Below are 27,647 nucleotides of genomic sequence, written 5' to 3' on the forward strand. Positions count from 1 at the left end.
AGAGAAAAGATGGCTGCCACGGCCGAGATAATCAGAAAAACCTCATCTGTGCCTCAGAGAACTCAAATTCTTAGGAGAAAAGTGTTAATGTGTCACTGTCCTCAGTTGGATGAGGTTACAAATCTTTGGTCAACAAGGTGGGTGGTAAATAGTTGATTACAGCATCGACTTCATATGACATCACGCCACAAATCTTAACATTGTCAAGAACCATAAGAGAACATATACTTTCTATATATAGTCCATCTTGAACAGTTTACAGAGGCTCTCCTCTTCATATCATGTCATCCACAAGAGCCGTTATAGGTGAAAGAAGGCTGCAAATTGTTCCCTCTGAAGCGAAAAAGATAGTTTCTTTATATTAAATGTCATGGTTAAAAGCCATAACGTTCTTTGTAGGTTCCTCACTTTGCTCCTGATCTCTCAACCCCAACCAGCGCTCTGTTTATCCAGTGAGTGGATTCCTGTCTTCCACTGTTCTTAGGTATTCCTTTGCTGTCTCCCAACGAGCCAACAGAAATGTTCCTTCTTCAGTTTCCATCCTTGGCAATCAAAACAAGTGTTCGTTTGAGCCGAGGTCCAGCCGGTTCATCACTCTCCTGGCTGGCCCGGGAACAGAGTGCCTGCAGCGGGTATCGAGTCCGGCCCAACATGGAGCTGAGGGACCCACGCTCGGAGAGTGCTAGCTGCGGCCCCGGTGAATCGGCTGTCTGTGGGTCAGTCGTGAACACGAGGCGCAGCACGTCGTCTGGTAGTAATCGTACACGCAGAGGCGAGCCTGGACCACCACGTTGCAGTTAAAGTATTTGTCTCTGCAGTTCTCATCTGAAACATAAAGAAGGTTAATCCTATGTTTCATATAAGTTCCAGCAAATAATATATGACCCTTATTTAACTGAGAGAGCTGAGAACACATGAGAATAGACCCTGAGTAATGTGCTGAAAGGAGGAAGGGAGTGTTACCAACATTTATAGCTCCCCACTGCCGCTTGAACTTCTACTGTTCACTAAAGTCTGGGGTTCAACGCTTTGCTTAAGGCACAATCTCCATTTCCAGCATTCAGAGATGGCAAAGAACATCACTCATCTACGCCTCATGCCAGGAGTTCCCCAGCTGGATATTTCAGTCACAATAATGACCCTTGTCCTCCTCAGGATGCTAAAATCATTAAGAAAAAAGTCAGTAATATTCCAGAGAGCGTGTTAGAGGATGACTGACCTATCTGAGGTATGCAGGGCTCTGGGCTGCAGTTCTCCTTCCCTGGTGGTTTCAGCTGCTCGTCGCAGCCCTCGCTGGACAGCATGTCGTCTGACAGGCAGCGCACCTCCCGCACACGGAAACCTCCCTCGCATGTTTTAGAGCACTGGAAGGAACAGGAGTCAGTGACAGCAGTCAGTCCCGTGTCGATAAAGTTGGTCTACTGCTGACACTGCTGTTACTTTGCAAACACGTTCACGTTCTGATCCGAATCTTTCAAACACATATTATGTTCATTTATCTGTTTATCTATCTGCTGACACGCTTTAATGTCCCAAAAACACGTCATACTGTCCATTACTACAGCACGTCTATTGACGATAACCGTGATGACAATGAAATATGGATATCGTGTTAATAATACACGTGATAATATCGTGGAAATAATCCCCTGCCTTTTAAATAATTCGTGCCTTGTCATAGTAGGTGGCAGAAATGCGCCTTAACGCTGGTTACCAACCGCCAAAAAGGTGAAGAAGAAGAAGAAGCATAAAAAATTTGATTACTGTAACCATTCAGCAACAAGTACTTAAATGAATACATGTTGCCAAGTTTCCTCAGGGTCTCTTGGATGTTCAGGACAAATTTTAACCCAACCCAGTGAAGAGTGAGTGATAGGTGAGCTTCAGAAAACACATACTGTACAGAGAATCACAAAAAAGCTGAAATTTAGCTTAAACTTAAAAAATGTGTGACTAATATTTGGAGTACAGCTAAAGGATTTTGCAGGCTGGATTCCAGAAAATCCATGACATGAACTGGGAGGCCTTATGACACCTAATCAAACCCACTTTCTTTGTCTGTTGTCTATTAATTGGTTAGTGAGAGCCATAGAGAGAGGATGCCTTGCTCAATGGCATCTGAACAACAAAAGGGAGGAGGGTCCTATATCTGACTCACAGCACTCCAGTCGGTGTGATACCACTTTTCTCCACAGGTCTTGAGGTTGCAGCTCTGCTGGCTGAGAGGCCGGTCCAGAGAGGAGCACTCGTAGGGCGGCATGATGGTGAATCCTTCATCTGACTTCATCAGACACACCACTGACCTCTGCTGGCTGCCTGTGCCACACTCTGCAGAGCACTGATTCACACAGCAACACAGACCATATGGATTTAATTACACATGTACAACAAATCCTGACGTGTCACTGTAAAACCACACACATTTATCTACTCCAGACACCGTCCCCTTAAGCCCAGCGTCATCCCTCATACCTGGCTCCAGGGGCCCGTGAACCACTCAATGCGATTCTCACAGGGGCCGTTGTTGCAGACCTGAGAGTCAGCAGGCCGCTCGCTGCCACAGCCCTCCAGAGGAAGGCTGCTGATGTGATTGGTCAGGCACAGGACTCCCCGGGATCGTACTCCCATCCCACACTCAGCCGAACACTGTGGAGTACAGACTTGCTTTATGATAATAACCAGATTTAAGAGGAACACGTGCACGTCAGATGAATGTAAAGAAAAGAAGAAAACAAACTCATTTGCAGTTGATATGAGTTTGATTTACAGTATTTGGCCAGAGTTAATGAGGTTATATTCTGCTTTTTGGGTTTTTGCCTTTCCTTTATCATGTTATGAAGCATTTCTGTGCATGTAAAAGGTCTGCAAAGTAAAAAAAAGTCCACACCAAAGGGAGTTACTCTCTCCCACAGAAAACTGCTCCTGCACTGCCTGAAACACCCAGTCCAGACTTTACTTCTGTAACTTATGATCGTCACTTTGTAACAGGCGTTATATAAATATATATTTATATATATATTATAAAATAAATACACTCCTGTCAGTCAGCAGACATACAGTTAATACTGCTGTAGCGGCGTTATTTTAGATCACACTACCTTGCTCGGCATGACTCGGAGACAGAGACGGGAGAATAATGTGTTTTTTTGAAAATTTAAATATGTAAACTTATTCTACTATAACCCCCAAATAAAAGTATGAACCCGAAAATTAGCATAATGTGACCTCTTTAATTGAATCTAATCAGAGGGGCTCTAATCAGAGTTTAATAAAACTAGGTTTAAAATGAGTAAATATGCTGCACCATTAAAAATAAATCCTTGCTTAGCAAAGCAAAGTTTATTAATGTAAACCAAAGTTAATGCATGAGTAATAATAATCTAATGATATAGTGCATTCTTTACGGTAACATCTTAAATGCAGGACTATCGCTTGTGACAGAATATTTTTACACTGTGGTATTTGTATTTTTACTTAAAGTAAAGAATCTGAATACTTCACCCACCACTGGTCTTTCCTGACAATATCATAATCCATATTTTCTTATCTCTTATTATAATTATTTCCTCTCCTCACACTTTTTTGATTCTTTAACACGTAATATTAATGTGACACAGAACTAAAACGTTATCCAGTCTGTCTTTCTAGCTGTCAAAATGTGTATCACAAGATCTATATACTATCTGGTTTTCAAGGACAGCTGCTGGATTCATGAAGTCGGACCTGCACAATGACCACTACTGTTATTGGCAATGAATGAAAGGTACTATGCCTCCCATTGACTCTGACACCTACCCTGTTGCCCCACTCGGTGTAGAACCAGCTCTTGGCACACGGTCCCATGTCGCAGTTCTCTACATCGACGGGCCGCAGATTCATGTTGCACTCTTCATCAGGAACAAAGTCGCCCACGTTGCTGACACAGCGTACCTCTCGCGACCTCTGACCCGGCCCACATGGCTGCGAGCACTATGGAGACACAGGCCACGTGGTTAATACTGTACTCTTTTAGTGAGCACTGCTGGAGAGACTGGATTGCTTCTTCTTCATCTTTTTTTTTATAAGTATGCTCTTTAGGTGTACTTAGTGCTCTTGTATATCCTTAGAAGAAGTGCAATCTGTTTGTGGCTGCCTCCTTCTACTGAATATCTTCTTTATGCCCTGCAGAGCCCGAAGACGAGAACGTAAAAGGCTTCATAAAGCAGAGGGGAGCTGCAGATTTGGATGCTAATTCTTCTCACATTATTATTTGATACATGGCTAAATAAAAAATATTGATTATAGTCACATCAGTGTTGAAGTTTTACAGGGTTTAATTGCTACAATATTTCTTGACGCAGTGCGGTGACTTTCTGGATACTTGTCGTCATGGTGAGGGTTTCAGTGAAACCAGCTGAGCTTCCTGGAAGTCACTGCTCTCTCTCCCTCTCTCTCAACCCAACCAGTCTCGGCAGATTGACGCCCGCCACTGAGTCCGGTTCTGCTCCGAGGTTTCTGCCTGTTAAAAGGCAGTTTTTTCTCGCCACTGTCATCAAGTGCTTGCTCCCAAAAAACATTAAAAACTACACATTTTTTACACTTCCAGCTAATCCAGCCATCTCCTGTCTCCGGCTTCATATTTAAGATACACTATATTTAGCTAAATGTTGAAAAAAACTATTCCTTTAAAAAGAAGTCGACACGAAAAAAAACAAAAAAACCCACCAATATCAGTGATAAAATTTAAAAAAAGCACAGTATTTCTGTTGAACCTCATCTATTTTTTACAGCTGTAAGTCATTAAAGATGATGTACTAACTGTAGAGACACTTACAGGGGTCCACTCGGAGCGGATCTGCCACTCGCTGCAGATCTTCAGCTGGCAGGTACTGGCGATTTCCGGCCGCTCTAAGTCTCGACAGCGGCTCGTGTGGACGTTGAGGGTGCGGTTGGCGTAAATCTGGCGACACAGGACCTGCCGGTGCTGCATGCCCAGGCCGCAGGTCTTACTGCATTCTGACCACTCTCCAATATCCCAGCTGCTCCGGTGACGACAACAACAAGAGTTAGGTTTTTATGAGGTGTCCACGGCGTTGTGTATTAATTACAGCCTGGCAGCCTACATCTCTACTTAGCAGATATGGTATATTCAAGGACGCTTCAAACTTTCAAAAAGTGTACATCATTATCTAACAGAAGCGTGGATACTGTTTATTTAACTTTCTTTCTGAGTGAAAAGGCTTTTAGATTTAGCAGTATAGTGTGGTCTCTCACAAGGCCGGACAAGGCTGCAGGTTGCAGGCCTCTTCCTGAGGAGTCGGTCTGCTGCTGCTGTCACACAAAGCATCTGACACCTGGACGTGGTTCAGCCGGGACACACAGTGAAAGACGGAGTATCTGAATCCTAAAAAAGCACAGAAACCAGATGTTTAACCTAAGCATTGGATCTGAAATATAAGAGGAAGTGTGAGAGTTTTCTGAAATGATAACTGGAGTCATCTTCATTTATCACAAAAACAGATCATCTCAGGACGAATGTCAACGTGATCTGGTGGAGGACACCAAGACTTTAGACAACTGGTCTGCAATTTTAAGGTAACTTCATATAGTATTGCATTAAAAAATAAATGTTTTTGCTTTCTGGAACAGAAGTAATGTGACTGACCTTTACCACAGGAGGCGCTGCACTCTGTAGCACCAGCCAGTTTCCAGTTGTGCTCTCTCGGCCGTCTGGGCGGCTGTACGACGGGAACCTGGTTGTCGGGGAGGCGAGGAGGGTCCCTCCCCCCGCCTGCTGGATTGAAGTCTTCCTGGTGAGTGTCGATGTTATGGTCGTATCCTCCCTGTCCGTTCACAGCGTTCCCTATGATGTGGACACACGAGTTTAGATGCACTGAGAAACATAACAATAGATTAGAGTCACTGTTTTTAAATGGATAACGGGATAATTTTATAAAAAAAATGGAGAGAGAAACTTGAATTTAGGTGTTTGGTTGTATTTTTCGGTTCAGTGAGAAAAATAGGTGTAAAAATATCTTCTTTCTGGACATGAGTGAGTTGTATTTCATTTACTTATGAGACTAAGTAGCGAACTCAACACTCAACCACTGCCTCCTGTGGTACAAGGGGGTGTTACAAGACAGGACAGGCCAGGGCTAGCTGGTTAGCATGCTAACTTCAGTGTCTCTTCATTCTCTGTTGATAATTTGAGTTCATTTGACTTTTTTTTTTTTAACATATTTCGTTAATAATGCATGGATCAGGCATATTTAGGTGGCTGGAATCTATGAGTGAGTACAATTTGATGTGGGTAAAGGGGACTGTTGGGCGGTTTGGCGGAGGTATGCGCTCTAATGAGTGCCATATAACATGTATTGAACAATCAGGAGGGTTTCACTGACCTTCTTGCTGAGGGCCAGCTGGTTTCTCAGAGGGGAGAACATACTCGTAGTGAACACCAGGATTTGGCTGCTGGAAGATCATCTGAGGAAATGTAGATGAGACGTAAGTAATAATGACAAAAAATACCCTTCTAAAAAAAGTGATACCTGATCATAAAACACAAACTTTACTTTTTCTCATGTCAAACTTGTCAGTAAGAATAAAAGTGACAGAAAGAGTTGATATGTTACTTACATAAACGTCCAGGATTTCATTGGTGGGCCCTTCAGCGAGAAAGGACTCCCCGGCCGTGCTTCTGATTTCGTTGGGTCGGCGGTATGTGAACATGGTCCCCCCGCCCTCGTACTTCCCCGGTCGGTCAATAGCCCAGTTTCCATTAATGATGGATCGCCCTGACCGGCTTCGGAGAGCTGAAAGAGACACAGAGAACAACCACACAATCACCACTGACAGCCCTGAGCTCGAACCAAAAGAGAAATGCTGCCACAACTTCATCCACATAATTATCGTTTAATGTGAAACCATTTAAGCTTAATGAGAACTGTAGTACACCGACACCGACTTCCTCCACCCAAAAAAAAAAAAAAAGTAATTACAGCTAACGGAATAAATGCTCTCACGTGCACTTTCAAAGCAAACGTCTTTCATAAACGTGCCGATCTGTTTGTGCTGGCAAATCTTTCATGCAAATCCTGAAACCGAATCTCCCAAGAAGTTTTCCACTGATTTCATGGATTAAGTACAAGAGGCCATTAGAAAAGCATTAGAAGTGTAACATTAGACAAGCTTGTAAAAGCGTGTTTGGACAACTAAAAGCACATTAGAGATGCACGATGGAGAACAGAGGCCTATTGAGGGAAAAATCAGGGACGTGGTGACGATGCAGTCGGTGGCTCCTGCTCTTGTCTTGTACTCTTCTTCACATTTTAAAAAACCTGTACAGCCATTTTGAACAAAATTCTTGCTGCCTGGATTTTTTTTTTCACCTTCCTAGTCTATTCAAAAATAGCATTTTAAAGGGTCACTATGTAGAAATTCAAACTCAGAATTATAGAGGTAATAATACAATCTCAGAAATATTTATTATATTTATTATTCAGTAATATTTATTATTTTCCATAAGTGAATTAACAAGCTGTTCTCAGAGGATAATAAGGTCCCCAGAACACTGTTTGAAGCTAGAAAGGTGGCAGGGTCCGCCACATATAAACAGCATGAAACTGTGTTGTCCCCTTAAGGTTTTAGCGTTTGTTTATTTAGTCATAAAAACGAAGAGAGTGTTTATTTAGCTCGTTTAGCATTAAAAAAAACGACATAGTGCACCTTTAAGATTACTCCTGTTTATTTCATCATTAAGGATGTTTCAGTTTCTTCAGAAGTGTCCAAAAATGATGCCGACAGTGTGTGTGTGTGTGTGTGTGTGTGTGTGAATGCATGAATGTGTGAGACTGAGTGAGTGACTGTTTTTGTGTTTGTGTGCATGGCCGTGCATAACTCTGTGTACTTCAAATTAAAGAAAGCAGCGCGTCCTTGTCATCCAAGTAGTTGGGATCTGAAAGGTAGCCAGTGAATCCATCCTGGCTCGTTTTTTTTTTTTTTTTTACAGAGTGGTGAAATTCCACACCTTAATTAAAAAGGACGGTGAGGCTTTAGGGGTGAGATCCTCTAATGAAAGCGTGTTTATTTCCTCGGGGGGAAGCGGCCATTAGAGGGGTGGGAGGCTGTTCCCCTCTTGCTCCGAACCTGCTGCTGAGCCGGGGCACGGCTCTCATTAAACAATGTCTGACATTCCAATAGTCACTTCTGAAAATAACCCACTACTGTGTCCCACTGTTGCACCTCCATAAAGACGCCAATTATCTGTGTAGTGCATTTCACTCAGAGGCTCCGATGAAAGGCTTTGCAGCACAGTGGTGGGTGGTAATACGGGCTGCACGGTGGAGGAACCCTGAACAAGTGACACCACCCCCCCGGGTTGATCTGCCTTTTCAGACAAATCTCATTAATTTTACAAGCAGCAGCTGCCGGCACAGCTGGAACTAGTAGCACTGTCAAATGTCAAGTTATCAAACGACAAACATTTCTCCAATTTATCATTTCATTATTTCTACCATGACCTTCTTTACTTTTCAATGATGTTAAACTTTTGATCTGTAACTCTTGGTGGATGGGGATTTTAAATTTCTCCTGCATGTGTTTCGAGCTGGAGTGAAGGCCGAGCTCTGCGGCGGACAGCAGCTGATGAAACTGTAAACCTGGGTGGAAACTGGGACTCTCTATTTGCAGAGAGGAAGCTAAATTAGCTGTGACAGAACAGAAGCACTCCAGGAAAAACCCTGATGTTTGAGAGGCAGGGGCGAGAATAATTAAAAGGGCACCAGCACATAAAAAGGGCACTGAAAAGCTCACTTTTCTCCACTTCGAGGGCACCTAATAGGGCATTTGAAACTCCGGCAAGATCCATGAAGCCCAATATAAACACAGATGACTTCACGGCAGCATGGCGGTGCACAGGAACAATTACCTTTTACCGTTTCATCACTTTTTACTTTATGTAGTGTCTGTGTTGTGAAACGTGCTGTAACAGCATCTTTGTAGTCGCCATTTTCATTTCCATTTAGTTGATTCACGTTTGATGGAAGTCTTTGCGAGCAATGCGAACAAGCCTTCCCCTCTGTCTCTTTTCACGTGTCCTAATCTTTTAAATCAGCCGCTGTAGTTGCTTGTGAAGAGAAATATCAGCCTCCAACTTGCAGTGGATTGCAGCATCAGAGCCTGGAGTTGGATGCTGGGATGGAGGTGAGGCTTTTGAAACCCTATATGAACAGCAGTGGCCTTCAGGTGAGTGATGTGACAGCAGGCATGGAAGCAAAAGAGTGAGGAGAGCGCTGATGTTTTAAAGGTCCAGTGTGCAGGATTTATTTGCATCCATCATTGAATTGCAGATTGCAATCAACTTAACACCTCTGGACTCACTCCTCCCCACAGAGGAGCGTTTGGTTTGTCCGTTCTGGGCTGCTGTGGGAGCATGGCGGACCTCTTGAAAGAGGGGCCTGGAGTGGTCCACGATGAGCGCCAGGCTTTGAACCGTGTAATTACATCGTCATGTGATGCACTGGGCACCAAAAAGACTTTTTCCCACATTGTGAAAGAAAAACTGTGGATACATTTTTTTTAGCGTCACAACCCCCCAAAAATGACTCGTTTGACTGTCAGAATTTGAGCCGTTCGGTCCAATAAAATGTCCGCGATTAAATTATTTTATCCCCATTCAAGTTAGCCGGGTGTTAAACAGGAAGTTAGCTGGCTCGGTCGGCGGAAGTCTCTAGTACATACACTCTGTGGGCCGCACAATGTGAAAGCTACGCGGAAGACAATCAAGTCATTTTGGCTTCATGCGCCACTGAGCAGCTCGAGACTTCGCCTCCGTGGTTGTGTCCAGGTATAATTATAACGTCCTTGGACCGCTCCCTCTGCAGATAAATGCTCATTCAAAGGTGACGAAAACACAACAATTATTAGTTTCAGGTGATAATAATCATAATCAAGTACACTAACCGAGCCAAAGCTGTTTCTGTTTTATTAGTAGTTCACCCCAGTGAAAAACTAGGTTTAAAAAAAAATCTGCAAACCATTCCAGGTCAAGAAGACAAGAGGACTACTGCTTTAATTAGCTTCTCTGTTGTGAAACTACCGTACAAACACTGTGTATCAATGTGAAACGTGCTTTTTCCCACCTAGGTAGTTTCTGCTCTTCACCATTTCTGTGACGTTGATCTTGGTGGCTCCCTCCGGGATCTCCACGATCTTGTGGTAGCCGATCTTGGACAGGCTGTGTTTGAACACTCCGGAGACCAGCCTGCAGGACGTGTTGTCGCCTCCACACACGCCGCACTTGTCCATCACCTTTCCTGACCCGAGATACTCATCGCAGCCCAGACTCTGTGAGACAGAGGAGAAAATAAAGGAGTTTACATGAATACGTATAAACGTCTGCACTGAAGGTGTTCAAGTTGTTTTAGCTGAACTGGATGAATGCAAACTATTCTCGGTCAAATAAACAGAGAAAATTATGCACAAAAGATTGTATTTACAACGCGAAGCCAAGTCGCACCATAAACCCACATCATTAACAACAATAGTAGAATAATTGCCATTTTGGCTTTTTTTTGGCTGTCTTTGACCTGATCTCAAAATTTCCTTCCTAAAATCTCTACGGTGTGAGTTTCCTCTGTCACATTGGTGGTGGTGATTTACAGGAAACCTGGGCACAGTAAAAATAGAACAGTTAACATCAGCAGTCCATAAATTCACTCAAACCAGCAGTAAAAGCAAGTCGCCGTGCAAACAGGTGGTGGAGCAGCCAAAACTGGTCCCAGCGAGCTACCGTAAACTCAAACACACTGGGGCTGTGGTTACCGCAGTGCCAGGGTGAGTCCAAAACAGACCACAGTCACCAATAAGGAAACCGACAGAGTGTGGGACTTCTGTTTTTGGACAGCAGCCCATCTCCAGGCATTATAGTCAGTTTGCAGCTCTCGCTTGGCCTCCACATGAAGCTGGCGTATTTCTCTACTAACGCAAACATATTTTTGCCTTGTGGTTGTATGCCTCCACGCACCGGTGAAGTTGAAGTTTACATCCACGTCTTCACAGACTCATATAATAATCGCAGTGAAGACTCTGACAGAATGTAATGAAAGGTGACGTGTATGTTTTGGTGAAATGTAAGTTATCACCATGTTTCCCAGTTGGAAACATGCTGTCTTCACTTGGGAGATTTTATTTTGACAGAGTCGGACTGATAGAGAGCTGAATATTAGCAAAACCAATGAGCTTGTGATGAACTGCTGCTGTCTGCATGTCTGTTAGTGTGTAAGTATACACGTAGACAAGTCGTCATTACTGTGGTATCCTTATAATGTCCGCACGTTTGAATGTCATGTCTTAAGATGTGAACAAGGACACTGAAAATAACCTGTGCAGTTCTCAGCTGGTAAACTTCAACTTCTTGAAGAGCATCCCTGTCTGAGACTACAGACTACTGTAATTTTGACCATCTATAAGTGATCTGTGGGTAACATTCTGCTGCCAGGCGAATAATGAAATAATCATGAATACCTCCTCATCATGTGATTGTATCTGCTCATTTTGTTTCTAGTGTAACTGGACTGTAACTATTAAATGCAGCTCTTTATGCTTTATAAACACTAAGTGGCCGATGTTAAGTCTTTCTCCATTCCTTCGTTATTTATTCGGGCTATTGTCACAACCAATGTCAAAAGCTGTCACTGTCAGGTAGCTAGATAGAGGAAAACATAAATCCGTTGCCAGATTTGTCTACAATCACCACAGCTTCAAGGTGGGCACCCAAGATTAGTCTTCACCAAAACAGTATCCGACACAATCTTCACCTCTGTTCGTGTGTTGTGGCCGAATAATGGCCAGACAAGTGTTTCTGCCGAACATGATGATGTCAGAAATGTTGTTATAACTGGCCGATGAATTTTTGGGTCACGGCCAAAAACATTGTTTATTCAGTCACAGTGACCTTTAACCTTTGACCACTAAATCTAATCAGTTCATCCTCGAGTCCATGTGGATGTTTGTGCCAAATTTGTTAAAAAAAAATTAAATAAAATACCAACAAGGCGTTCCTGAGATAACGTGTTCAGAGGAATGGGACAGACAGATGGACGTACATACGGCTATTGGCGGCATGGAGGCATTAAAAAACAACTTAAACATTGCAGCTTCCTAAGTAATGTAGACCAATATGGGTGCCGCTGACCTTTACATGTGGTCATGAGGTGTCAAATCAAATCCTAAAGATGAATGACATCAACAAATGCACAGGACGGGCATAGGAAGTCATAAAAAATGTGGTCATCTCCGTGGGTTTAGCTGAACTGGAGCAGCCGTAAGTCAGGGAGCAAGGAGAGGACAAGGAGGTGGAGAAAGATAAAGAACGAAAAGGGATAGAAAAAGCTGGAGATGAAGATAAAGGGAGATGTAGCAGGAGAGATGGAGGGGAAATGGTGTCCAGGGCTCGGACTGAGGCAGCTGGGATGAACTCAAGAGAGGAGTCTGGCTTTCTCCCACCCATAGCAGCTCGCTGTGTTCGGGGGCCAAACACCACCTGGGCCAAAACAAACATGAAATGCCTCCTTCCACACAGGAAATAACCGATGAGAGAAAAGAACAGTGAACTGAGGAGCGCTGAAAAAAAAACTTAAACCACCAAATGCTTCTTGAGGTAGTGTGGAATGATGTTTGCAGTGCAGCATGGGGCTGGATAAAGCCGGGATAAAAATCACAAAGCATAACACGATAACATTTGGGGGGAAAAACTGCTGCATTTCATGACCTCATTTTACAGATCAGTGAAAATAAAGCAACTCAGAATACTGCAGGCCAGAGATAAAGGACTAATACTGCACGGTTAAACACATTTTGGGACACTTTGACAAGCTAAAATAAGTCCAGCGTGGAAAAACAAATAAAAATGCAGTCAGGGAGGAGCATTAGTGACATGACTACCAATAAATATCTCCTCCGCGTCTCCGTTTTCACCACGAATCCTTTCGAACAGAAACAACACAATTATAGCAGCGAGGCAGCCCTTTGCCTGAAAAAGGGAAAAAAATGTTCCTCTCGTAAAACAGACGCTGACATGGTGAAAGGTTATCTGCGGCCACTCGCATGAGAAAATGTCTGAATCAAAACATATTAAAGTGTGAGCGGAGAATAAGCGCTGAGATTTATTGACCCGACATCTGAATTGTTAATGTGATATCATGTGACTGTGGATTTAAAAACACAGAGTTGTTTGGTTCTCCTGATATAAGAACTGGGCCCGGAGGCTTTACACCTACAACGCGGGACACATTATCGGGCTGCTTGATGTCTAGTGATTTGGACAGTTGCACCATTAAAATCACAAAACTGTCAAGACAAACTTTTCAGCCTCGCAGTAGCACGCCGCACCAAACACTAATCTAACTAACTTAATCTGTCCCCCCGAATAATCCCTGAATAATTGTCACATCTGTCCTCCCCGGCAGTCTCGGACAAACGCGACCTTAACGGTGAACCCCCATCAGAACGAGGCGTCGCTGGTGTCAGGACGCGTGAACGCAGCCACAGCTCGGCAAAAAGCCTCATTAACTCTTCCCGGCAGAGCTCGAACAGAAATCTCACTGCGGTCGATTTGGAGTCCTGGTCAAGTTTCTTAAATGCCTCTCTCTCTGTGGGTGGCTTGTGCCATCTGGTGAGGGAAATAGCTCTGTTTTCAGAGGATTTTTTAAATGTCGCTGAAGCCCACCTTCATCTGGAAATAGTTACATAGGACGGCAGAGTCGACTCCCAGTCAACTCGTGAACACTGAAAACAACGCAGTCTTAAAGTGAATCCTGATGCTATTGTCCCACGCGATGCAGCTGGGTCAAAACTCAAGGGTTTTTCTTTGTAACAAGCTGATCTCACACAGCCACAGGCACTTGTCACTGGAGATCGGTTCGCCCTCAGAAAAACACGACATGACATTCAGAATTAGACACAGACATCCTGAGAGGTGAGTTCTAGTCTCTCTCTTATTGAGCTACACATTTAGCCCCAACGGGACTCGATGATCGCAGCACTTCCACTCACTTTGCAGCTTTGATGTTTGATTACTGAAAGTGAACTTCGGGCTAAGACTTTTAAACTTCGGGATCTGGACCCCCGGTGATCAGCGTCATGGTAATTAGCCGCTAAGTGACCTGTGAACTGAGAGGTGATGCATAAATGTTAAACACATCAGAAGAGAGGGCTGCGTCCTAAAAAAACAAGTCATTTAAACTCATTTGTAGGGTCATGTGAATTTGGAGATTTTAAAAATAGAAGGAAGAGGCTTCCACTTTTATTTTCACTTGACCTCGTGAACTCAAGACTGTCCTTCACTTCCTTTATTTCTAATGGAATAGCTACTACAATGCTATCTTCAAAACAGCTTATGCTGTTTACAAGCACTTTTATTTGCCATGTGTGTGGTAGCGATACTTTGCCAACCTTCTAATGCAGGATTCATTTATTTGTTTATTTGTCATTTTATTTGCGACCCGGGAGCCGTGGAAACAAGCTATAAACACAACATTGACTTCAGCAAACAACTGCTACAAAAGTTAGTAGTTAGTATTGAGCTCTAATGACAATACTCACTCTCCTTTTCAGCTCTGTTTTCATCTCCACCAACTCTTTTCTTATGGCTCTTTAGCTGCTAAATGCTCCACTATGTTCACCAGCTAGTTGCTAACTTTGACCTTTGCTCATTTCACAAAACAAGGAGCTGAAGGACACTAAAACGTCCTGTAGAGCTGAGAGGAAATGCAGCGATGGGGATAATCTCTGTGTGTTCATCACTAGCCCAGAAATAAGCGATGATGTGCACAGGCGTCTTGATCTGTTAGAGCGTAATTATAGAAACGGTTCCCAGTTTTCTGTTTCACGTGCATGTGTACAGAGGCGTCTCTTGTCTGAGATAATAAATTCAGTGGCAGCAAAGAACTGTCTAATATCAGAGCGATACGGAGGAAAGAGTGGCAAACATCAGAGATTTGTATCATTCCTAACACTCAACACGCACAATGTCAAGATCCACAGTTACTAAATCTCTTCCCCGACAGCTCTGGCATTATGTTACAGTTGCCTTGCAATAACAGTGCTTTTATCCGTGTAGGAGGCCTGGTTTGTGGCTCCATACTAGGAATGATTATATGAATAAAAAAGCTAATGCTCAGAATGATATCATGCTTAAATTAACAACAGTGGTAGCTGCAACATGCAGGCAGTTTAACTCATCCCTCCTGCAGTAAATTCAGTTTGAGATGTGGTGGAAAACAACCTCAGCTCCGCGCTGGAATGTCTCAGCGTTTGTGTACCTTAGATGAACTCTGTTAGTTTTTATAGCGGTTCGAATCTTTTGTGAGGTTTTTGTCAGACGAAGCCTTCACTGGATGAAATGAGATATCATCAGGCACCGCAGCTCTCCTCGTCACGCCGGCCTTAATTTGACGCAGTTTTATTCTGTGACCCAGAGGATGCTTTTGTTTTGAAGGGTCACTTATAGTCTAAACGACATGATTTAGTCTGCGCAAATTACATTAACAGCAGAATGATAAACGACAAAGGTCTGGTGGGTTTTCTGAAACTGGCCTGCAAAGCCTGTCAGAGAGAAAAAGTTTTCAAGACTGTCTTTCACTTCCTTTTTTTGCAGGCTAATGGCAAATTTACTACATGTCTGAGGAAATGTTATTTTCAGGACAGGTTAAAAATCTTCAATAGCTGCTAATGTTTTATTTAATAGCTTCAGTTGGCTTATCTTTGATATTTCTAAAGCAGGATTAAATTATCTGTGTCCACGCGGTGCAGCTGAAACCAGCTATAAACCCGACATTTACATTAGTAAACAGTTGCTAATTCACACATCCAGTATACGTTGAGCAACATAAGTATTCATCTGGAGCCTGTTGCTGTGTCTAACATGTGTGTACGTTGTCAGCCAGTGTTTACAGCGCTCAGACACAATAATCTGCGACTGACAGACACATCAAGTCCTAGGCTGACAGACTGACACCAGCAGATGCTCTTGGCTGGACCACATCCAACGCACCAGCAACAATCAAGGCCACATACACAAATTATACCGTGTTTTCTCATCTCCAACCGTCCGTGTGATGCATTCAAATTAGTTTTAGGGTTACATGTGACCCAAAGTGCTGTTGTTATACAGTAAATGTGTGTTTTTTCATATTAAACATTAACAGTCCCAAGACAATAATCCATAGTAAACAATTAGTCCTTTATCTTAAATCACATTATAAGTCAGCAGCTGTGAGGCAGCTTGTCAACATATAAAGCCACGTTGTTTATAGAGGCTTTGACAGACAGTTCAACACAAATGCAAAGTGTATATGATCCGCTGCCTCTGTCTGTGTCCAGAGCAGCATAACAGGCTCGACTCGGTCCCACTGTAGGCAATAAAGACAATCCTCAGGCCTGGCAGACTAACGTGGCCTCATGCTGCTGCTCCAAATACTAAAATGGGTAATAAAATGGAGGGAGTTATGAGTAAAAGGATGTTTCTCAGTCTGGAGATGGTACAGTGGTTTAACCCCCCTCCAAGTCTGAATCCGCATGAATCCGCATTGGCTGAGGCCCGGATCCCACCAGAACCTCCTAACCTGTGTCCTCTGGCAGTTTCCCTCTCAGCTTTTTTTTCTACTGACCGCAAAACAGAAACAATACTGTGAGACACGGGCCACTGTCTCCCCCAAAACATGTTTTCACTACCTTTAAATGTGCCAATGAGACTTCTGTAAAACAAAAAACAAAAAAAGAAAAGTTCCAATAAAATACTGAAGGGTTTTATGTTTTTCCTCTGGAAAATAAAGTCATGCTATGATCTGCACTCCTACTGTAGAAGTGCATCATGCAGCAAACAACTGCTACAGAAGTACAACATTAGTATTGATCTGGAGTCTAATGAGCTCATGACAATACTCACTCTCCTTTTAGCTCTGTTTTCATCTCGCCAACTCTTTTTTATGGCTCTTTAGCTGCTAAATGCTCCACTATGGTGCCAGTCTACCAATTGATTGTGGGCAGCAACACCAAACATTAAAGCTGCACTCTGTAAAACCGAAACAATGAGCTGACAACAACTGGAACAATTTTGAGCGAGAAACTAGATTCTTGATAGTGTAGCCCGGAAATAAGCGATGATGTGCACAGGCCTCTTGATCTGTTGGAGCGTAATTATAGAAATGGTTCCCAGTTTTGTGTTTCACGTGCACGTGTACAGAGTTGTCTCTTGTCTGAGATAATAAATTTAGTGGCAGCAAAGAACCGTCTCAACCAATATCAGAGAGATCCGGGGGGAAAGAGTGACACTCATCATGCACAATGTCAAGATATACAGTTGCTAGAGGCACAGCTCCTTACTGTAAACCTCTGGGAGTAGAGGCATGCTATGATCTGTAACTCCTACTGTAAAAATGCATCCCGGGATCTAAAACATATTTATGAGCGCGGGGTTAACGGGGGGCTGTGTGGTGAACGCGTCAGGGATTTCCACAGCTCTTCACACGTAGAAGCGGTTGTAATGTTCTTTGGCAGACGGCCAATGAAGTCATTCCTTGGTCAGCTGTGAGACACCAGCTCATCTGGAAATGCAATACAGCCCTGAAACCGGCTTCCAGGTTTGAGAATACGGAGGCGACATCGTTCCAGCGACGAAGAATTTATAGTGGAAGTGACCTGAAGGCACGACGCTGCGTCTGGAAATGACATTACTGATGAAAAAAAATCTCACAGACGAAGAAATTGAACACAATTATGATTAAATAAGGTTTTGATGATGATTATAGTGTGATAATACACCCCCTCTCTTATGTGAAGTGCACTTTGTGGTTGCCACGGCTACCGGCATCTGCCTCCCACATGCTGGGATGCTGTGGATCTTTAACTGGTTTTAATGAGCTGGGGGGGAAGTCAACACTGCTTTTATTTCAGTCAGCACTTCAAACACATCTGTATCTGTGGAAGCCACGCTGCCTTCAAGTTCACATGTGACCTTCTCACTAATGAAATGACTGAACCGCCGACAAGTCCTGATTTACTGTTACATCCTGTGTGAAATATACAGCATGACGGACAAAATATAAGAGAAAATTCTTCTTTTTGAGGAGTTACGCTGGATGTAATTATGGGCACATCTGTTATTAGTCACTATTGTTATCATCAGTCTTTATTTTTCATTTTTCTTCCATCAGTTTTTTGTTTCTTTTAATGTTTTTTCTCTGAGGAATAAGCAAAACACGCTGAATCATGAAGAAATGTGACGAATATCTCAAAAGCTTTAAAGGCTGCAGGACAGAAACTTGATTTACAGTCCCCCCATAATTCACTGCTTCACATACTCAGAAGTGCGCGAAGTTCATATTGACTTTCTAAATCTAGAATGCCAACATTAATATTCAGGAAAAAGACAGATGAGAGGGTCAGTGAGTTAATCTGTTCTGCTGTCAGCTTCGTGCCTGCAGTGAACATCTACAGCAGAACGGAGTAACAGAGCGTTTTTCCTCCAGGCGCGGCCATGAGCACGTTTACATGCACACTAATAAACCGATCATTATCTGATTTATAAGATTATTCAAGTGGTCATGTAAACTGCATGATGCGAAACGCTTTATCGGATAAAAGCTGTTCTCTGATTATGAGAAATCCAATAAACACACCAAACTAAAGTGCACGTAAACACGTCAAATCAGATTATTTTCATAACCTGATTATTCCCAGTTATAGGATTATTGTGGTCGTGTAAACGTGCTCATTGTGAGCGGGCCCACTTGTACAACTGGCCCATCCTAAATGACTGAATGAATGAATGAATATATATTTTCCGTCTGCACCAATCACAACAGGCCATTTTATGTTGACCCAGTCCAGTAGCCCACATGTATGGAGGTTGTATATGAATGCATTTCCTATTAAAACTGGAAGAACCTACAGAACTATTTTACAGTATGGGAGGTGGAGCTTTGAAATAGGCCTTAAGATAATATCAGGGTATTTTTTTAGGCCGTATCGCGATACACGATATATATCTCGATAGTTTGAAATGTCCTCAAAAGCACGATTAAGCGACAAAACATTAGCACAATGAGATTTATGATAAATTCCTATCAGTAATGTGGATGTCATGACGAAGTGGGTAAAGACAAGTATTAAAACAAGTCCTTTAAAACCAGGAAAAGAAAACACCTGTGCCATATCGTGATATCCAAAATCTCAAACGTTATATAGTCTCATATAACGATAAAAGTATATATGGTATATATTGCCCAGCCCTATTCTGAAAGCATATAGACCGCTTCTCTTGAGACAAGCGTATGAAGTGACTCTTCGCTCTCTGTCTTCAAACATGATGGTATTTCCTGAAATCTAAATAAAATGTCAGTGCTCTAAATAAATGGATGTTTCCGTCGACTTAATCCACACCGAAAAAGTGGATCGATATCAGAAAGGATACTATTTCACTTTTGCACAAGTTGAGCCATATCTCTGTGTGTGCTGCTTCTTATAAATATAATCAGCTACCTCAGCAGTGAAAAGAGTTCAACTTATAATAAGTTCAACTTATAATACTCGAGCAATCTCTCTCTACACTGTTATACACGAATAAAGCTGTTTCTTTAACTGGTGAGGACGCTGACTCTCTGCCTGGAGCACGCAGGCGGTTTCTGGTGGGAGTCTTTCACCACAGTATCATTTACTATCCATTAAGTGCAGATTCAAGAAAACCCTTTTTACAAGATTTTCCTTTGAGAACAAATCAACTGCAAACATTTAAAAAGTCAACCAGGGACAGTGTTTTCAACCCACTGACACAGCTGATGTTAGCTTAATTAGCTGGCTAGCTATAGATGATAAAAATCAGTTGGCAACAGATTTCATCTCAGCAGGGAAAATAAGGGAGAAGTACATTTGCCACAGTTATGTGAGTGTACGTGCCACATCGTTACAGCACTGCAGCATGATCGTCAGTGGAAGCAACGTCTGACACTACGTTACAAACTTCATTAGCATTTTGCCCCCCAAAAATCTCATTAACCCGTGTGGCATGACATACAGTTCATTGGACACTTTGTCAAAAACAAACTACGTAGATAAATCCGTTTAACGCAGGAAGCAGGAGGAATCAAACTCTGACTCTGACCTCGTTACGTACGCGCTGGATGGCAGATGTGATTTCAACAATTGCTCAAAACAGATTTATTCAATTTGATCCTTTCCTTCAGATTTCACTTCTGGCTCTGGTATAATGGGAACACTAACTAGAACACTAACCGTGGTTTGTGACCACAAATAGAAACACAAGTTCTGGTGTTTTGGATTGTAATCACTCAGCTTTCCACTCTCCACAACACAGCATTTCATGAAATCATAGCAACATGTGTCAAACCAAAAAACGGGAACACAGAGAAGCTGGAGTTATTTACTGTAACGAAGGACGAGATGAGCTGAGGACAAGAAGTGGAAGCAACAACAAAACAAATTACGGTTAAATCTGCAAATAAGCACGTCTCCTGAAATTATCTTCATGTTGTGTGAATCATTTTGCAGAAGTATAAAAATTGAAATCAGGTCATCACATCTGCAGAATATCCTACAAGCTGCGACCAAGTGTGTTGTGGTGAAGAGAGACGTAGGCCTGAGTGACAGGACCTTTGATCCCAGCAGTAAAAAAGAGGCCTCATCCACACCACGAACTGCCCTCAGAGCCCGGGGCGAAGGGCAGAGCGTCTTCGTTAAAGGCTCCCGTGCTTGTAAAACACTCAGAAATAGCATTGAGCATGGTGAATCTCCAGCCGTAAAAAAAAACTCACAGGGTGTCTCCTGACATGACCGCTCTGATTTGGACGCACTGTTTTGGGAACAGAACGACAGAACCGTCTCTGCCGGGCATTAAAACGCCAACGTAATGAGTTTCATCCCTGCTGGAAACATCCACAAATAGACGCTCACTGTGGCTCTGACAACACAAACACAGCACTACTGATCCTTAAAGGGTAATTCACCAAAGAATGAAAATGCAGTCATTATCTACTCACCCCCATGCCGATAGAAAGTGGGGTGAGGTTTTGTAGCCCACCAAACATTTCTGTGTTCTTCTGCTGAAGTTGATAGCGACAACTAAAACAAAAGCATCGGCCTGATCCAAGTCTCCTGAAGCCACGATATCCCAAATTGATTTTAGTGTTAGCGTGCGTCAAGGGTGTAAATAACGTGAGACTTGAATTACGACAGTGACCCATTTTATGTTTTTATTTTTCATTTGTTTTTTTATATTTTAAAACAAGTCTCCAGCTACTTCAGTTGTTTAGGAGAAGGCTGCAACGCTGTTTTGCTGTGAAGCTCCAGAAATGTTTGTTGGACTATGAAACATCTCATCAGCATGTAGGTGAGTAGAGATAATGACTGAATTGTAATTTTGGGGTGAACTTATCCTTTAATCCCAAATAAAAAAGTATTTCTGATAGTTGAGTTTGACAGTTTTGCTCAAAAGTGCTCAACAGTGCTTTTCAACTGTGCAAACTCACTGGGGCAAAATGAATGATCTCTACTTCAATAAATGTCTAAATATTGAGTTTCAATAAGGTGAGAAGAAATTACTAAATATATTTAAAGGAACAAATATAGAAAATTGAAGAAATTGTTAAAGATTCTTTCCATTTTCACTCGTACAGATCTGTGGCAGCTCAAATAACGAGGAAGTAAAGCCAATTTAAAAACAAAAAATGTGACAGATTTGTAAAAAGTTATATAACTCCTTACTAACATCGTCATCAAAGACGCATAAAAATGATGATGTTGTAACATGGTCACTCTTATACAAGATGATTTCAGCTTGTTGAGTGTGAAGGTGGACATCACAGGGCAGGATAATGTTCAAACATTCATGACGACTTCTGTCAACTCGTTTTCCCCACAGACGGAAACCACTCTTATCCAGTCCTAAACAAAATATCTCAACAGTAACTAAACCCTCATTTTGTGCGTTGACAGATTCCAACATTTCTATAAAACTGATAGTTATGCAGTTTAAAGTCATATAAAACTGGCACAGACATCCTCATCAAGACCTTGGCACATCCCACGTTCGCACTCGCAACCTCAGGCACTCGCACCAGCGTCGTTAATCATCAGCAAACACAGGTGAGCTAAAGTTGAGCCGAGCCACAGGCAGCGACGGGCTAATTCAGGCTTGCAGTCAATCCCTAATAGAGTTCCAAGTACATCTTTATAGTCCCAGGACAGGCCTGACTCACCGAGTCTTCCACTAGGAGGGAAACCTAATCCGACCAGTAGCCCGTGAATGTGCTGTGGAAAAATAAACCACTCAGAGGGAGCGAGCGGAGCCACAGTGAAAACAGCCCTACTGTAAATACTTCCACTCAGTAGATGGACCGCAGGATCATGGGGCCGCACTGACAGTCCAAGTTACGGAGTGACACTGTCCAGTGCTGCTTACAAGCACTGGAAGCTGGCCGGAAAAATGATGCTGACTCGCATCTAACATCTGAGAATTTAGAAGTCATATTTTAAACACCAAGTTTTCTCTGGGTGACATGCATGCATCTCCCTGCAAAGAGAGCCCGAAACACACACTTACTCTGGGCAATACTTCGTGCAGTGCACCTCTAACAGCCATAGCATCACTGGGGGTCCACACTCTCTCCCAGGTTCCTCCAGGACCCAACAGAGGTGAAGCGGGTCCTACCTGTGACCGCGGCTTCCCCTGCACACGCATGTGGAGGCAGACGAGCAGCAGCAGAGCCAGTCCTGACAGCATTCTCTCATGTGGCCACTGAAATTGTACGACTCAGTCACTCGGGCTTCCAACGCGAGTCCGGTGGCTGCTCCCGTCGGCTCTCTGCAGCTCTGAGAATGCCCAAAAAACCCCTCTCACTGCAGAGCTGATCTCTACGAGCTCCCCTTGTAAACTGAGCTGGGGGAGGTGCAGCTGAGGGAGGTACAGGGGACCGGGGCCTTTTTTTTTTTTTTTTAGAGGGTGGGAGAGTGCAAGGTAGAAAATGAAAAGGAGGGAGAGAGAGGCGGGAGGGAGGGGAGAGGAGGCAGAGAGGAGAGAGTGTGGCGGCTACTGCTGACAGTAAATTGGAAGCCAGAGAGGAAGTTCGGGGGAATATTTTCAATGTGACAAAAAAAAAAAAAAAAAAGTATGAGAGGAAGGAAATTCTTGCGGGGCTGAAATGAATGTGCAAGCAAAACCGCCGCGGTTAAAACTGTGTGGAAATAATTGGCAGGTGGGCATGCCATCTTCAAGGGATGCCAACCAATGGGAACTGAAGAATTACAGCCTGTTTAATACTACAACAACACAAACCAGAAACACAGGGAAAAATAATAAGGAACCAAAGCCTCATGAAGTGGAAACAACCTCAAATCAGAACCATATTTTTGTTGTTTCTGCTCTCACAGAAGACACAGACACAATAAGATCCCTCTGCCCTCCCCTCAGACCCCCTGATACCTAATTACAAGCCACATTTCAGCACGACTGCTGCAGCCAAAAAAAGACCCCACTCATCATATGGTTTTCCTATTGTTTCCACAACATTAAACCCTAATTCACCAGGATGTACTGAGGTAAGGAGTACACTCTTCATCCTCATATATCTGACAGTTGGTTTTTTCATGCAAATTATAAAGGCAGACGGAGCGCAGCGGGGACGCTGTCGGACCCGTTTCTTTCTACACAAAGAGACTTCTTGCGAGCGCGGGTCTGGAAATAAGCGTGAGATAATTGAAAACTGTCCTGTTTTGAAGTGGCGCGCTGAGACCACAACAGTTTTTTTACTGTACGCTCTGAAAGGCTGCGTCTCAGATGGCACACATGGTGGGACTGACAAGGGGAGCGAGGGAGGCACACAGATGGACAAGACATGATAGTTTAATATAGAAACAGAAAGAAGCGATTCAAGTGCAATAATACTGCTGAGATTTTAACTGTATGTTGATTATAAAGGAGGTTATTCACCCTTACGTTACAGTGGAAAAGACTCAATATCACGTGGGTTGTAAATGAGTTTTAATAGGTGACTGGCGTCCAGTATCAACATGAACGCCATTACATGGATGAAGAATGAGACAAAAGTATCTCATTAGAATTTTCTATCCAATATCTCGATTGCAAATTAAAGTTGTGATTATTTTCTTCAGATTCGAGGCGTGTATTCGTGGTTTATATAGTTTAAAAGACAGATGTGCTCGAACCAATCATCACACATTGATCCTAAAAATAATGCAATTGCTTTCTGTCAAAGTCCTGCAAGTAAATATCTTTTTTATTTGACATTTTAACCAATTTAACTCAGAGTAAGTAGTGAGCAAAAAATTCTGACATCAATATATCGGTCGTTATGCACACATTTTTTTGCTTCGATCCCTTAAATGTGGTTATCAAACACTTGTGAAACGATAAGTAACAGAGACAATGTACTTTATAGTTTAACAATAAACTTTAATGTCTAAAATAATGTCAGTGAACTGAAACAGTAAAGCCCTGTGTTCTTTAAAACCAAACACACTGGTATCATATTGGCCGATGTTGACAACATAAACGGCAATACCAATATAACTGTGATAGGCCGATATCGGCTCAAACAGAAATACAATCATGATTTTGAACCCTGTGTGTTGCTCTTGGCTGGGGTCGACACACCAAAGGATGATGCCCAGTAAGTTCCCGAACACTATAATAGCAATATAAGAAAATACTGGCAGGGTGTCTGCAGGCACAGAGATCACCACACACTTCTGGTGAGTCATAAGTGATGATTGAGAGAGATTACTTTCCTTTGAGTCTATAAATTGCAGTTTTTTTATTTAGTTTCTAGGAAAATCCTTCTCATTCTGCATTTAAATTAGCTACAGCTAAGTGAATTAGCTGGAGACAGAAATTAAAACCACAGCAATAAGCATATACTATATTTACTTGTGCACACATAATGAGTAAAATGCAGGTGCGATCTGGCCACAGGGAAGAAGTCCAACAGTCCTTTGCAAATTTGCAATGTTTTAAACACCCGCTCGCATTAATCTCCCCCCGTTAACATTAACAGCTACTTCGAAGCTTGGGATTAAAATTTTTGTGTGTTCTCACACATTTAACACGACAGCTGAGCAGATTGCCAAATATTTGCTCGGTAATGAAATGCATGTTGGCACGACACTTAATAAATCCCACCCTGCCACCTTCCTTAATGTTCTGTAAAGCTGTTTCACAGATCAGCAGAGGCATTAAGTCAAGAACTAAATATCTCCACACCTGCAACTGGCTTGGGCTTATGTTGGAAGAGTGTCAGCTGAGACACACACACACAGACACACAAACACACAGACACACACGCATGAATATGCACACATATCTGGCTTAGTTCATCCTTTCCAGTAGCGTGTGTGTTTCTCAAATCAAAACAGTAGCGCAGGGAAATTGTTGAGGGCTCACTCAGTCAGCTTTGTTTTCATAGTTAACCCTCATCCTCGAGTTTCATCATGTCACACACACACACACACACACACACACACACGCACACACACTCTCAATCCTTTCAGTCGACACATCACAGCTGCAGACGTGCAGGAGAGGACCGGCTCTGGTCCGTCGTGATGAACCTACAGACGTCGTCTCCTGCTCCCCTGATCTGCCTCTGATGTGGACAGATCTCATTACGGAGGCATAGCGCCCAGAGGTCAGGCGGGGTTAAGACTGACTCTCCAGTACACCCCGGGGTCTTTGTTTCCTTCAACAAGTGGGTCAGCTCTGAAGCAACCTTGGCTCCAGGCGCCTGATTCCTCCGGTCTCCAACCCACACACGTCAGAGTCGTGCTCTCCAGCAGGTGGGCCTCTACACGACTGTACACTGTCAGGCTCCGACAGACACACACTCGTACAATAGCCGTATTCAGCTCCTGTTCTTAGTCTCTGTCACGCTTCCAGCCCGTCTTGGCATTTACCGTTTTGGAGGACGTTTAACTCCAAAGCTCATTAGCAGAAACCGTGACTGCAGACATTTTTAGCAGGTGTGGCCTCAGAGGGAAATACTCCACCTGGCAGCTGTAACGCCTCCATCATTAATCTGCCCTACGTCACGCTTCATACATGCTCACGCTGGAGGATGCAGGGCCCCCCTGAGTTGTACACAGCAGTGAAAACATACTTTCACATGTCAGCACGCACATTCACAATCTCTAATAAATCTCTTTTCAATCGTATTCCAACATCTCTTCTGAACAGTCGACCCTATCTGTGAAGTAGAGCAGAAAAAGTCAAGAAAAGGCAGAAAGTAGGAAGAGAAAACACATGATTTTTTTTTTTGCATCTGGGATACATATTAGTCAGCAGGGCCAGGCATGTAGGTCCCATGATTGTTTCCTTTGAACGATGTATTTGACTGAAAGAGGCAGCGGTGGAGAGGAGGAAGGCGGGTTAATGAATAAAGCAGGTCGAGAGGGGATTCAGGGCTGGGAGGGGCAAGGTGTGGCTGAGGGAAGCTGCTGTTTCTATCTGTCCTCCGATTCTATCGAAAAAACAGCTGATGGCACCGTCTGCAGCAGAGATATTCAATAGTTACCGTGCATCAGAGGTCTCCTACCATGTGCCATCCTGAGGCAGGTGCACAGGTCCTGCGTGTGGGCTTCACTTCACCGTTACTGTTAAAGTCTCTACATTCAGACGTCATCTGTCTGCGGTCAATGATTTTTTTCTGCCTACATTCCTCAAGCCAGTCACTCAGTCTTTCAGACTCACTGTTGCGTAACACACCACTTCCCCATCACCACCGTGACCTCCAGGGCGTCTGAGGAGGTTCAACTGAGAGTTCCCATCAACCACCTGCTGGCTTTACTACACCACCATCCGCAGCGGCAAGTCTGAAACATGTTAAGTCTGACAAGTTATATTGTTAACATCTCACAGGACATTCACAATGTATGTGAACTTTATCGATGGCTGTGGATGATGCAAGGAGGCCTAATCGGTTTGTGACAACTTAGTGTGGAATAAGTACTTAATCTTGTACTTTAAGTGGTAATAAACACGAACAAAACAGCCATCTGCATTAACATTGGTTCCCTCTAAACCTAGCTACCACCACACAGTTTTTGTGCCACCTGGCATGTAGTCACCTGGGAAAAAGGAAAGCATATGCATTATAGAAGCATAAAGTAGCAGTCAGTACAGTACTTGAGTGACTGTACTTAGTTACTCAGATGTTATTAGTCCATAAGAAATCTAATTCCAGGCTCTGATTCTGGATCAACACATCAATTGCTGATTCGCTCTTGTTCTTTCCAGCTGAGAAATGCTGCACAGCTCAGCACCGCTGTGTCTCAAGTGCAGATGTTAAATGATACTTTCACATCATCCCTTTTGATTGACTGCAGCTCCCCTCTCACCTGCCTCAGATAATCGTCCCTGAATGGTTTACAAGTCATTTACAAAACGCTGCTGCTAAACTGTTGAGCAGGTCCTCCCGAAGGTCTCATGTGCCACTGATTTTGATCTCTCTTCATTGGCTCCCCGTCAAATACAGAATCCAAAAAAACTTCCTGTGATCACTTATAGAGCTCTGTGTGGTCCGGCACCTTCATACATCAAAGATCTACTGCAGCCCTACGTCACCAGTCGGTCTGGGCTCGCTGGT

The 27,647-nt window shown here is 43.2% G+C and overlaps 1 protein-coding gene across 1 annotated transcript in view; it reads right to left on the bottom strand.

Moving 5' to 3' along the window:
* Positions 1 to 682: 682 nt before the first annotated feature.
* LOC140994300 (thrombospondin type-1 domain-containing protein 4-like) overlaps positions 683 to 27,647 on the bottom strand; it is a 44,831-nt gene continuing 17,866 nt past the window's right edge. Inside the window, 11 exon segments of the mRNA XM_073463870.1 lie at positions 683 to 825; positions 1,220 to 1,364; positions 2,159 to 2,338; positions 2,473 to 2,646; positions 3,796 to 3,969; positions 4,814 to 5,018; positions 5,254 to 5,383; positions 5,645 to 5,842; positions 6,360 to 6,462; positions 6,616 to 6,791; positions 10,119 to 10,323. Coding sequence (XP_073319971.1) covers positions 683 to 825; positions 1,220 to 1,364; positions 2,159 to 2,338; positions 2,473 to 2,646; positions 3,796 to 3,969; positions 4,814 to 5,018; positions 5,254 to 5,383; positions 5,645 to 5,842; positions 6,360 to 6,462; positions 6,616 to 6,791; positions 10,119 to 10,323 — 1,833 coding nt within the window.

This window comes from Pagrus major, chromosome 4 (genome assembly GCF_040436345.1).
Source record: "Pagrus major chromosome 4, Pma_NU_1.0".
In the NCBI taxonomy this organism is placed as follows: Eukaryota; Metazoa; Chordata; class Actinopteri; order Spariformes; family Sparidae; genus Pagrus; species Pagrus major.